An 11,873-nucleotide genomic window follows, 5' to 3' on the forward strand; every position below is an offset into this window, starting at 1 on the left:
AATAAAATAAGGTTAAGTGATGATTGCACAAAATAATGGGGATTTGCGATAAGAGGGATGGAAATCAGATCGATGATTAAGCGCGTGCGGGTAGAAATTAGATACTACTCGAGTACTGTACCTAGAAGTTGTATTGGGAACAATGTTGCACAACAGGGATGCTTCTGGACTCCGAAAGAATACTTGCGGGATTCGAAAAGTAAATTCATAAATGTACATACAACCCTACAACGTTTACTTTTCATAATCAGACTTTTGTAGAGGCTACATCTCCAGGACCTCGAGATATCAAACGCATTTTATTGAGAAGTTCGGTTACATTATCAACATAATTTGCTTTCCTATCACTACACTTCCACCACGATAAATAACCCCGCACTCACTTGCCTCTCTGTACCAATCTTTGTTTGATTGATCGAGAAAATGTCCTCCCGAGAGGAAGAGGCAGTTGCCTTGAAGAATGAAGGAAACAAAGCTTTTGCAGCTCATGACTGGCTCGGGGCTATCGACTTATACACCAAGGCCATAGAACTTGACGACCAAAAGCCAACATACTATTCAAACAGAGCTCAGGTACTTTCAGATGTATTCAACATTCAAACTGCTCGCGTGATTAACCATTTCTACAGGCAAACATCAAATCCGAGGCTTATGGATACGCAATAGCTGATGCTACGAAAGCCATTGAACTCGATCCAAATTTTGTAAAGGTTCGTTGGATCAGAGATTCTGCCATTATTACCTTTCTCTTGTCCAAAGTCCGAATTCTAACAACTTCTTCGCAGGCATACTATCGTCGGGCCGTTGCATATACTGCAATCCTAAAACCAAAAGAAGCTCTCAAAGATTTCAGAGCAGTTGTCAGGAAGGCACCAAATGACAAAGATGCGAAGCTCAAGTTGGCAGAGTGTGAGAAGATTGTGAAAAAAATCGAGTTCTTCCGAGCCATCGAAGTTGGAGATCCACCATCTGCGGCGGAGGGCCTTAACCTCGATGATATGGTCGTAAAGGATTATGATGGTGTAGAGTTGGGCAACGAAATGACGACCGCATTCATCAATGATATGCTTGATCGTTTCAAGAATGGCAAGAAAATACACCAGAAATATGTTTATCAAATTGTCATGGCGGTTAAAAAGATTGTCTATGATGAACCGACAATGGTGGAGATGGAGATCGACAGTGACGCACAGTTGACTGTTTGTGGAGATACACATGGTGAGTCGTATTTCTATCACATTGTAGCTTTAAGCTAACATTGAGTCCAGGTCAATTTTTCGATCTTATGGAACTCTTCAGACTCAACGGTCTACCGACAGAGAAGCATTATTACTTATTCAACGGTGATTTCGTTGATCGAGGTTCTTGGTCATGTGAGATTGCATTACTGTTGTATGCCTACAAATGGTTACGCCCATCGGCATTTTTTATCAATAGAGGAAACCACGAGACAGATGATATGAACCGAGTTTATGGGTTTGAGGGCGAGTGCAAAGCAAAATACAACGGTAAGTTGTCTTCCTATTTATCTAAATTTTTGGTCTTGAGAACTTCAACTGATTCGTCCTAGAACGTACTTTCAAGCTATTCTCCGAAAGTTTTTCGGCCCTACCTTTAGCAACTCTCATTGGCAAGAAATACCTTGTCCTTCACGGAGGATTGTTCTCGGATGATAAGATCACCTTAGACGATATTCGAGCTTTGAACAGACATAATCAACGTCAACCGGGTCAGGCAGGATTGATGATGGAGATGTTATGGACCGATCCACAAAAGGAGCCAGGTCGTGGTCCAAGTAAACGTGGTGTCGGTATGCAATTCGGACCGGATATTACTAGAAGGTTTTGCGAGAACAATGGGTTGGAGGCTATCATCCGTAGTCATGAGGTCCGAATGGAAGGTTATGAAGAGGAACACGATGGAAAATGTATCACTGGTATGTGAATTCCTCCTTTTATATTACAGACTTAATTAACACTTTCTAGTCTTCTCCGCACCGAGATATTGCGATAGTACCGAAAACAAGGGAGCCTATATCAATATTGGACCTGATTATAAGTTAGACTTCCACAAGTTTGATGCCGTACCACATCCTAATATCAAGCCTATGGTTCGTATTTCTTGAGTTTTCCCGCCGAATAATGTGCTAACTAGTAAAACAGGCATACGCACAAAATTCTCCTTTATCGATGATGTAGATGAAACATACATGGTCAAATATATCAGGTGATTTTTGGGAGCGCTTGTAAAACTTTGGATCTATTCCATCTATCAAGATAGGAGATCAATCCGTAGGAAGATGTCTTACAAGGGATTTGAAAAATGTACAATAGCAGTAATATCCTCACGTAAAGCGCTTCGATGATACTGATGCTCAAGCGAGAATGTAGTTATTTAAAATAATTTAATCATTCACAACTCTTAGCCAATCAATCCTTACGGGCGAACGTCCACTGATTCGCCGATGCTGCTTGGTGACGTGGGTAATGAATGGTGTATTGGAAAGTGAAAAGTCTTGAATGAAGATGTCTACCCGCCGGGTAAGAGCTTGACGTTTGCACGGCATATCTTCTCTTCCTCCAAATCTTCATGAATTTTCATATGTACTCACTATATACTGTCATATTATCTTCATATGATCTCCTAAATCTACACATTCAAAGAAGATATCCTTTCATTCAATTTGCGGGTCTTGTCTCTCTCCAAAAGCATGAGCTCCGAATCACACCAATTGTAGCGCCCTTTTGTTGTAGTGTTATATATTACATTTGTGGTAATTCGTTATTGTATTGTCTTGTATATCTAAGAATGAAATGTTGAAATAATTTTGGTCGTGTGTGCTCGACGTGGAGTGACGATGATGATAAGAGTTGAAGTTGTGCATGGCTGGAATTCTAGAAATTGGGAGGAGAAACAATGCACAGATGGGAAAGAGAAAAGGAGGGTGAAGCACAGAGTTCTCGAAGGTAGATTAGAGGTTTCTTTGGTAGTTAGATAACAGGCTCGGAAGCACATTTAAACCATGCATATATTTTTGAATTTCGTTATCTAAATGTATGTGGTATCATGCTCTAAGAAATGGTCTTCTCAACCAATGTAATTCCGTAATTCTTCAGCTCCTCCATCAACGGATCGTTGATCTTGCTGGTCATAGGGGCAAGGATACCCTTCTCACTGATTGTTCCATCGAGAACTTGCTTTACAGCAACACCACATGGTACACCGACTAATTTGGCCATGGCGGAGTAACCATTTGGATCACCGTATTCAACTAATGTCGATGTACGAGTCTCCTTCTTTCCATCCTTGTGCTCAATCTCAAACTTGTGTTGCAACATGACAAGATCACGTTCTCCCTCCTCGAATTGCATCTTCTTCTCGAGAGTGGCGCACAGAGTATCGAGAGGGTTACCACGGGGAATAATCTTTTGGTCGGAGAAAATACCAACCCAGTTAAGACCGTTCATGATACGTTCCTTTTCTTCGGTACTCTCGAACTTTGCCTTGGAAGCAATTGCCCACTTCAAATCATCCTCAGTACTTGATGAAGCTCCAAGAACCTTTTGAGTAGCCTCCTTCCAGGAAATTGCCTCGGTGAATCCGTGGTCTTCATCACTCAAGAATCCCATATCTACCAATACACGAATAAATTCTGGGAAACCTTGATATCTCAAAGTACCTCTAATTATAGTTTGTGCTTCTGGAATATTGTAACGCACCTTGTAAGGAGTAGAATCTCTGTTTGGGTAGGCGACAAATGCGTATCCTGGGTAGATGAAGTATGGCTTGGCGGTACCCATCAATTCTGGACCAGCAACATCGACAATGTTTCCATCTTTGTAAAATCTTGCAGCATTTCTCAGTGCCAATAAAACACCACGAGAAGACCAAGAGAACTTGTAACCGAGAGGGTTATCCGAATTCTCTGGAGCTGGAAGACCACCACAGTATGACAAGAAAGAAGTAATTCTTCCACCCGCCTTGTGAACCTCTTCGATGGTCTTAACAGCATACAAGTGATCGATTCCTGGATCCAAACCAATCTCATTCATAACTGTGATACCGGCATTCTTGGCCTCCTCGTCCAATTCGAGCATGGCGGGAGAAACATAACTAGTGGTAACGACGTTCTTCTTGTTTCGGATGGCAGATTTGATGACGGTAGCGTGGAATGTATATGGGATTAAACTGATGACCAAATCGTTCTTTGCAACTTCGGCATCAAGAGCTTTGTCGTCTGTGACGTCGAGAGAGATTGGGTGGGCATTTTTGACACCTTCGGAGAGCTTTTTAGCACTTTCGATAGTTCTGCATGCTACAAAAAAGTCAGCTCTATCTTTCGAAGAGGAATTGGAATGTTCGTGTACCAACAGAAACTTGAATGCCTGCTTCACTGAGAATATCCAAGGTTGGGCGTGTTACGAAGCCCGCACCGAGCATAAGAACTTTCCTAGGATGATTGTAAGAAAACGAAACTTGGGACTGAAATCATTCGATGGCTTACTTTGTGTCAAATCCAGCCATGATGTCTAACTTGGATGAATATAATTGAGAATAAACTGAAAATAAATATCAAGCAAAAGCTTGAAACTTCACCGAACGACTCATACTGATGGGTTAAATTTCTTGGTGGGGTTGATCCGTGATCGGCCAACTGCATGTATGATGAAATTCGCAGAATTTGGTTGAGATCAGCATTAATCCACGGTAAACATGCTTCTCAACCATTATGATAGGGTTACTGAATAATATACCTGCTGTACAGTAACTAAAGTTTTTACTCGTCACTTCATATTCTTGATATCATTGTTATTTAATTTTTAAGATAATAACAGACGTGATGTCGAGGTTACAATGCATACACGGAGCTACAACAACAGTGAGGTCAAGGATCTCCAGCTGTCCCGCCCTAACCCGTAATTGGAACTAGCTCCCTTTGAAGCCTACTTAAGCGCCATTCGCAAAGAACACTTTTCATAAGTCGCGAAAAAGCTCTTCTCTTCAATTTTTCTTTCTCTCACAGCATCACGCTTTCGAAGCTTAGTTCAACACATTTTCCACAATCTATCATACCGTACAAGAATCATGTCGGCAATGGATGTATTCTGGGCAGCTCCGCCTATTTCAAGGTATGCGCAATGCGTTCTGCGAAGGATGCGCCAATCAATTAATACCGATGCTGATAATAGTGCGTAGGACTTTGGCTACTGGGGCCTTGACTCTTTCGATCTTGGTCTACACTCATATTCTCTCAGGTTATCATGTCATGTTCTTATTGCAACCTATATTGCAATTCCCGCCTCAAATATGGCGACTGATTTCTCCCTTTCTCGTCACTGGCCCAGACTTGGGTATTCTCTTCGACACATACTTTCGTAAGACCTGAAGGATCGCATTACAATCAGGATAGATTGACTTACATTGGAACAACAGTGTACACTTATGGAAGCAAGCTTGAAACAGCTTCGCCTAGATTCTCTCAACCAGGAGATTTCTTGACATATGTATTGTTTGTTTGTGCGACGATCTTGGTAGGCATTATCTCTCTTTTCTTTTCTTTTTTCATTGTTCTTATATTCAAACCCCACCTCTATACTGCCCGTTTAGTGCAATGCTCTTAGCTACAACGGTTCCTAAAACGAGGGAGATTACCCTTACATCTTGGCTGGTCCGACATTCGCAAAACAACAAATAGGATCAGTTAAGGTGTAGGCATGGTGGGAAGTTCCTATGAGAAAACTCGTGTTGATTCCTCAACTTGACTCGGGTGGTTGTGGCTCCCTACATTTCAAGTCATTATCATTGAGATGTTAATACTTGGTGTTTCTAGTTCAAGAGATACCATGTAAAAATCTCATCTAACAAATGCGCAGGGATTAAATGTATTCATAACAGGTGGTGTCATCTTTACATCCGCATTGGTATTGGCTTTCGCATATACATCGACACAAGATGATCGTGGCATGAAAGCTACCTTTTTCGTCGTCACCATTCCAGCACCATGGATTCCATATGCCATGCTCCTAATGACCTTTGTGATGGCCGGCCCCGGCCCAGCAAAGATTCAAGTTACCGGTCTTGTTGCCGCTCATTTGCATGATTTCTTGACAAGACTTTGGCCTATATTTGGTGGCGGAAGAAATTTTGTTCCAACCCCGGGTTTCATTCGGAGAGCTTTTCAAACAACACAAACCACTGTCACTGAAAGATCTTATGGAACTGCGGTTGCACAACCACAACGATCTGCCAATGCTCCTAGCTCATCTGGCAGTGTTCTACCAGAATCGTGGAAGGCTCGTGGCTCAGGACATAGATTAGGAGGAGGTGATTGATTTTGAGTGATTCAGAATGCAACAACGGATCATGCTGTAATATAGATAAGATGCGTCCCTACCTTGGTGATTGGTGTCGATGGGATAAAACAATAGTATTAGCCTTCGATGGCACCGTTATGAAAAAACTTTTTTGTCTTTGTTCCGTGAACGTGATGCTAAAGAAACATTTTCGGGTACTTTCACGTTGTTAAGCGTAGCGTTTGCGTCAACCTCCATTGTTCATTATCCCACTTCTTATTGACCTAGTATGTATGTCATTTTCTTCCATCGTCATCGCAAGGTTTCTCCACTCTCAACATACATATCGTCTATTGTAATGTGCAACAAGGCGATGCCATTTCACAGAAGGATTGCCACTTTGTTTGAATGCAACGCATTTTTCAAGCTCACCTGAACATGACTGTACTTTCTTCATAAGTACATTTTCCAGCCACACATTTTGGATAAAGGGAAGAGAGTCCTAAGATTGGTTGTTGCGCCCGGAGCAGGGACCGGTTTAACACCTCGTGGAGATGTGTATTGATGGCCATTAGTGGACTGATAAATTCATATATTCATATGCGAAATTCATTACGGAAGAACCAAACGGAGAGGTCAGCGGTTGGATGGGTCCGGAGATGGTGCAAAATGGTGGATCAGGTAACTGAGGTCAATATGAGGGTTTATATTACCTTCGCATAAGTTAATGGATGATTGTTGAAAATAAAAAGTTCGAGTGGTAGTTGAACTGCGCTTGCACCACCGAGATATAGGAAGGGCAGCGAGAATGGAAGTATATGACAACAACCTTTACGTCGGCGGATAGCCGCGAAGAATGATAACGATGATGTAAAATTCAGTGGTGAGGTCAGAGAGGTCAATGGGTAGTCCGAAAAGGATACTTAGCATAATCTTACCGCCCCAGTAATAGTTGATATTGTTTCGACACCCTCGGACCTTGGCGTTCTCTCTTTTGAATAAAATTCTCTGGATAATTATATATGTGGCAATTTATGTTCAAATTGAATATAGTCAGGCCTGGTCGTGCTAAACAAGTTGTTGATGATGGTGCCGTGAGGCTATGAGCGAGTGATAATGTGCTCCAACCCTAATAAGAGTCTTTACAGTCGGACCAAAACTTTGAAAGGTCACTTATTGACCTGCAAAAATTTCCTAGGCCGGAATGTCTTCTGCCTTCTCTTGAGTTTTCGTGACTTCCACTTTATACCAAGGGTTGCTACTACGCACTCCTTGAAAGGATCTGCCCATCGCAACTCGATAGTTCCTCTCTTGCTTGATTGTCTCACGATCCATTCACATTCATTGATATTGAACCCTTCACACCTGTTGTTGCGCCCCTTCGTCAAAGAATGAATCAAGGTCTAGGACCCGAGTACAATGTTCACGTCGAGCGGTGAATTTTATATTTTGCGATATGCTAATGTGAATATATCAAGACTTGAGATAGTGCTGACGATATCAAGGGTGTAGAAGATGTAATAAATGTATTCGTAGACAAGATCGATTGCATATTCAGGAGCTTGAGATCTAGTAAACCTCGACTGGTTGACGTTGACCCAAACAAACCCTTCTACACTACCGTATGAGAGTCTATCTGGGTAATCTTAATTGTGAGAACATTCAATATATTGTAGCTGAACGGCTTTAAGATTTTAATTGACATGAATAGCAGCGATAGCTAACACGTTAGATATGAAAGCCAGTAGATTTTTCTTAAATCATTCACGCGTCTTGAGACTTCTCAGTCACAAATTGGAACAACCAAAAGAAGAAGCAAATTTTCCAAATGTCCCAAGAATAAAGATCACTGGTAATATTGATCTGCATGCACTGCACGCATCGTCGAGCAAACTATCTGTCTACCACCTACCGGGTCACCGTTCCGAAGTCTCTCTCATCCCTATCTCCCTTTCAAACGGGCAATTCACAGTCCCAAATAAATAATGCTCATCACCCCTAAACCCCATCTATTCAATCCATCACATCTCACAATTCTTCTTTACAATTTGTTGCACATCGTACCGAATTCCGCGCCGAGCTGACGTTTTCAAACCCCTACATCGCTTGCTTCCCAAGCATCCCGCTGCCGAAAATTTGGCGTTCCACGTACCGAGTTCCGAAACACGAGCTCGGTATCACAGGAGGTGGAGAGATAAACTACACTGAATGACATAGGATGGGGGTCGAAATCCGAGGTTATCCGCAATTTTCTGGATGGGCAACATATAATTCGTGGAAGTTCTTTGAGAATGGGGATTGAATCGGTTTATAGGATGTGATTTCGGGTTGTATTTTTGTGGTGGTGCCGGGTGCTTAGGATTATTGAGCTCGGACGTCTTCCGAGAATTGGTGTACAATTATTTGACTTGTCCGATCAAACAATCAACATCAGGAAAAACTCAATGAGCAATTGACATAGAGAACGATTATCTTATAGAATATTCTTGAGGAACATGCATAAGTGTAACTTATGTTCTTAATTTGAGTTGGCTCATGGACCGACCAATTCGGCGCGAGGACCTTGATTTGTAGCACTTGACTATTCTCAGGACCGTTAATTTTGGGAATTTGTTTTTGTTTGTCCTAGATTAAATATCAAGTGGACGATGAACTCTTAGGTAACAGGGCGTTTCTCCGGAGCTATTCGATTGGAGAAGGCATGAACGTTACAAAGTAAACCCTTTGATTTTAGAGCTTAAGATTTCCACTCCATTTAAAGAATGATTACCTTATCCTTTAACATCACGTTTTGGTGCTCAAGTTACATAAAATTCGGATCGGTACGAGTTGACATTGGCAAGTGGAGTTTTAATATCATCGACGCATTAGGTACTATCATTATGAAATAAACCACACGAAAAACTAAGGAAAGATTTTCTTAAAAAAACCCATTAATCTTTATTACATTCGAATTAGAATATTATCTTTTATTTTTTTCTGAAATCATTAAATTAATATCTATTTAGATTAAGGAAATATTATTATTAATATTAAAAAGAGGGGTTTAGCATACTCATATTAGAATCATTAATATCAATACTATTAACAATAGGCTTATCATATTGAATATAATTAATAAAAGAAATTAAATTATAAATTTCTATGATGATCTAGATCTTTTAGTATTTGAAGGCTTTATAAAAAGATTTCAATTATAAAAAAGAAGGTTTTTAAGTATAAAAAAATGAAGAATGAAAACTTTTCAAAAAGTTTTACTTTTTTTAAGAAATATTTTATAAAAGATATATTAATATAACATTTAATATTTTATTAATATATTTATAACTATTCTATATAAATAAATAAAAAGCTAAATCTTTTGAAAAACATTTATAATATATTAATTTAGATGTATGATGTTTTATATTAGTATATAATATTATTATGAAATATTGAATTTAATATTATTTTATATGGTAAATAATATATTATTAATTATAATTAAAGAAATAATGATTCTTCAACATAAAGTATATATTACTAAAGTAATAATACCCTAATACTATTACACCTACTATTTCGATTTTACTTAATCATCTAGCCCTATAATACAATCTTATCCCCTATATTAATAGAATAATCCGATAGGTCTTAATATATTATGTTCTATATTAATAAAGTAATTTAACAAAAGAAAAGGGAATAGGAAATATTAGACTTTAAAAAGAAATTATATATTATTAATATATTATAGAAGAAAATGAATATAAGGCTTATAAGTAATAAATTAGGAATTATAATAGGATTTCTGAAAGACTTAAAATATTAAAGAATGAAAATAACTTTTTAAAAGGAATATAATATTATAATTAATTATAATTTTTATAATATTTTAGAAGGAGTTAAATAGAAAGAAAAGGATTATTATAATAAAATAAAAAGTATAAAGTTTTTATAGATATATTAAGGGATTTAATAGAAAAAAGGTTTTTAAATATAATAGATTAATAATATAGGTGATTTGAAGAACTTAAAAGGATTGCTTGAAAGATTGCTTATAGGTTTTAATAGGGAAGTTTGGGGGGAAATAAGTTTTTATTTCTTTTTCCTATTTACTTTATTCAATTAGAACCATATATAAGTATATCGTATAGTCTTAGTATAGCTAGATAGACCGAATCGATTATGAATTTACTACTACTTATTGTGGAATACTTGTAAATGCAGCTGCTGTTGAGTCAATTTTCTGAAAGCCATCGACAACATGATTTATTTATTTGGCTTCTAGCATTGAATTTTGAAATCGAGTTGATGGTTGGCGAGATCAAATATTGGTTCACTTTGTGCCCGACATTATTTTGGCCATAGGATGCTCATCAGTATCAACGGTTAAAAGCTTTTCCTCACCTCGGCCGAGTATGCCGTAGACGTTAATTTCGCCACCCTTGACACCTAGGACTGTACTGGTTCCTGCGTATGTTGCTTCGCCTTCAGTACCGCATCGATTGGCGAGGATGATAATGATTTCTTCATTACCCCTTGCTCCAATGATAGGTTTCAGTCTTGCAATCCAGTAAGAGATTGTATCCATATCAGGTTCACTTGCCAGTAGACCGTAAGGTAATTGATCTTGTCTTGTAAGCCAAGCCATGGACAAAATAACAAGATTTGCTTTCTTTTGAAGTACATGGCAAGCAAATTCACAGGTAGTCCATGGAGTTTCGAATTTGTATGGATTCAAATCCATGCCTATAAGCTATGAGTGTCAGTGAGTTGACTGGATATGTTGTATGATTGGTTGAGCGTAAACTATTTGCTAAAAGCTTACAGATTCCCATTGCCACAGTCCCTAGCCCCATAATATTTCCATCGTAAAAGCCAGATCCTTCATGGGCCCAAGTTTCATCTGTATAATACAGAAACGACTTTCGATAGTTGGCGATAGTCTTACCTCCCTTATCTACCGCAACTGTAGAGTTATAACATTCGGGATTTGCTGATCTACTCGAAAAATCGGAGGCTTTCTCTGGATAGCCAACCGTAACTACACAGTTGTACTTGAGAGCTGTCGTACGTGCCCATGATGACGTGACACCGGAAGTAGTTGGCTCAAGATAAGGAGTGATTTGTTCCAGAGAGGAGAAATTATAACCTGTGTGACAGTTAGTCGTGAAATTGGCAAGACGCTACAGTTGAAGACAATAATTACCAGAGAAAGCCATCTCAGGCAACACTAAAAGATCGAGATTCTCAGGTTTTGCTTTCGTGAGTAAGGCATCCGCCTTTGTGACGTTATTAATGACATCTCCGACCTATCTTGTAGGATTAGCTATGTTTGTAAATGGCATGAATGGGTTCTCTTACTTGAGGATCGAACTGCAAACAAGCAATTCTCATAATTATGACTCTCCTTGGGTTTTGCAGGGAGTGGAGATCAAAGGCTTACTTACGATATGGCAAGCACAGAGAGCTCCACTGCCTTGGTGTCCGTGCTGTAGATAATCTTACCAAGGACTCTACACCGAGAACGTCTCGCGCTCTGCTAGTAAGGTGGCAGCTAGGATGCACCGAGAATGTTGAATGTAGTGTCGATCGAGC

At 39.3% G+C, this 11,873-nt stretch overlaps 4 protein-coding genes across 4 annotated transcripts; 2 read left to right on the forward strand and 2 right to left on the reverse strand.

Moving 5' to 3' along the window:
- The first annotated feature begins 160 nt into the window (after positions 1-160).
- Positions 161-2,424, forward strand: EAF01_011465 (uncharacterized protein). The gene is made up of 6 exons (XM_038919723.1): positions 161-573; positions 630-1,218; positions 1,269-1,508; positions 1,571-1,936; positions 1,986-2,110; positions 2,163-2,424. The coding sequence occupies exons 1-6, from the start codon at positions 424-426 to the stop codon at positions 2,196-2,198; spliced, it is 1,506 nt and encodes a 501-aa protein (XP_038764933.1). The 5' UTR covers positions 161-423; the 3' UTR covers positions 2,199-2,424.
- A 493-nt stretch (positions 2,425-2,917) lies between these two features.
- EAF01_011466 (uncharacterized protein) lies at positions 2,918-4,632 on the reverse strand. Its single transcript, XM_038919724.1, has 3 exons — positions 4,505-4,632; positions 4,368-4,450; positions 2,918-4,315 (listed from the first exon to the last, which is right to left on the reverse strand). Exons 1-3 carry the CDS (start codon positions 4,522-4,524, stop codon positions 3,072-3,074), a joined length of 1,347 nt encoding a protein of 448 aa, XP_038764934.1. The 5' UTR covers positions 4,525-4,632; the 3' UTR covers positions 2,918-3,071.
- Positions 4,633-5,085: 453 nt separating this feature from the next.
- On the forward strand, positions 5,086-6,332 carry EAF01_011467 (uncharacterized protein; the record flags this gene model as incomplete). Its single annotated transcript, XM_038919725.1, has 4 exons — positions 5,086-5,129; positions 5,197-5,375; positions 5,434-5,531; positions 5,874-6,332. 4 exons carry the CDS (start codon positions 5,086-5,088, stop codon positions 6,330-6,332), a joined length of 780 nt encoding a protein of 259 aa, XP_038764935.1.
- A 4,279-nt stretch (positions 6,333-10,611) lies between these two features.
- EAF01_011468 (uncharacterized protein) lies at positions 10,612-11,672 on the reverse strand (the record flags this gene model as incomplete). Its single annotated transcript, XM_038919726.1, has 4 exons — positions 10,612-11,024; positions 11,104-11,427; positions 11,485-11,587; positions 11,640-11,672. The coding sequence occupies 4 exons, from the start codon at positions 11,670-11,672 to the stop codon at positions 10,612-10,614; spliced, it is 873 nt and encodes a 290-aa protein (XP_038764936.1).
- Between the last annotated feature and the right edge of the window lie 201 nt (positions 11,673-11,873).

Source organism: Botrytis porri (genome assembly GCF_014898465.1).
Source record: "Botrytis porri strain MUCL 3234 chromosome Unknown BPOR_021, whole genome shotgun sequence".
Classification (NCBI taxonomy): Eukaryota; Fungi; Ascomycota; class Leotiomycetes; order Helotiales; family Sclerotiniaceae; genus Botrytis; species Botrytis porri.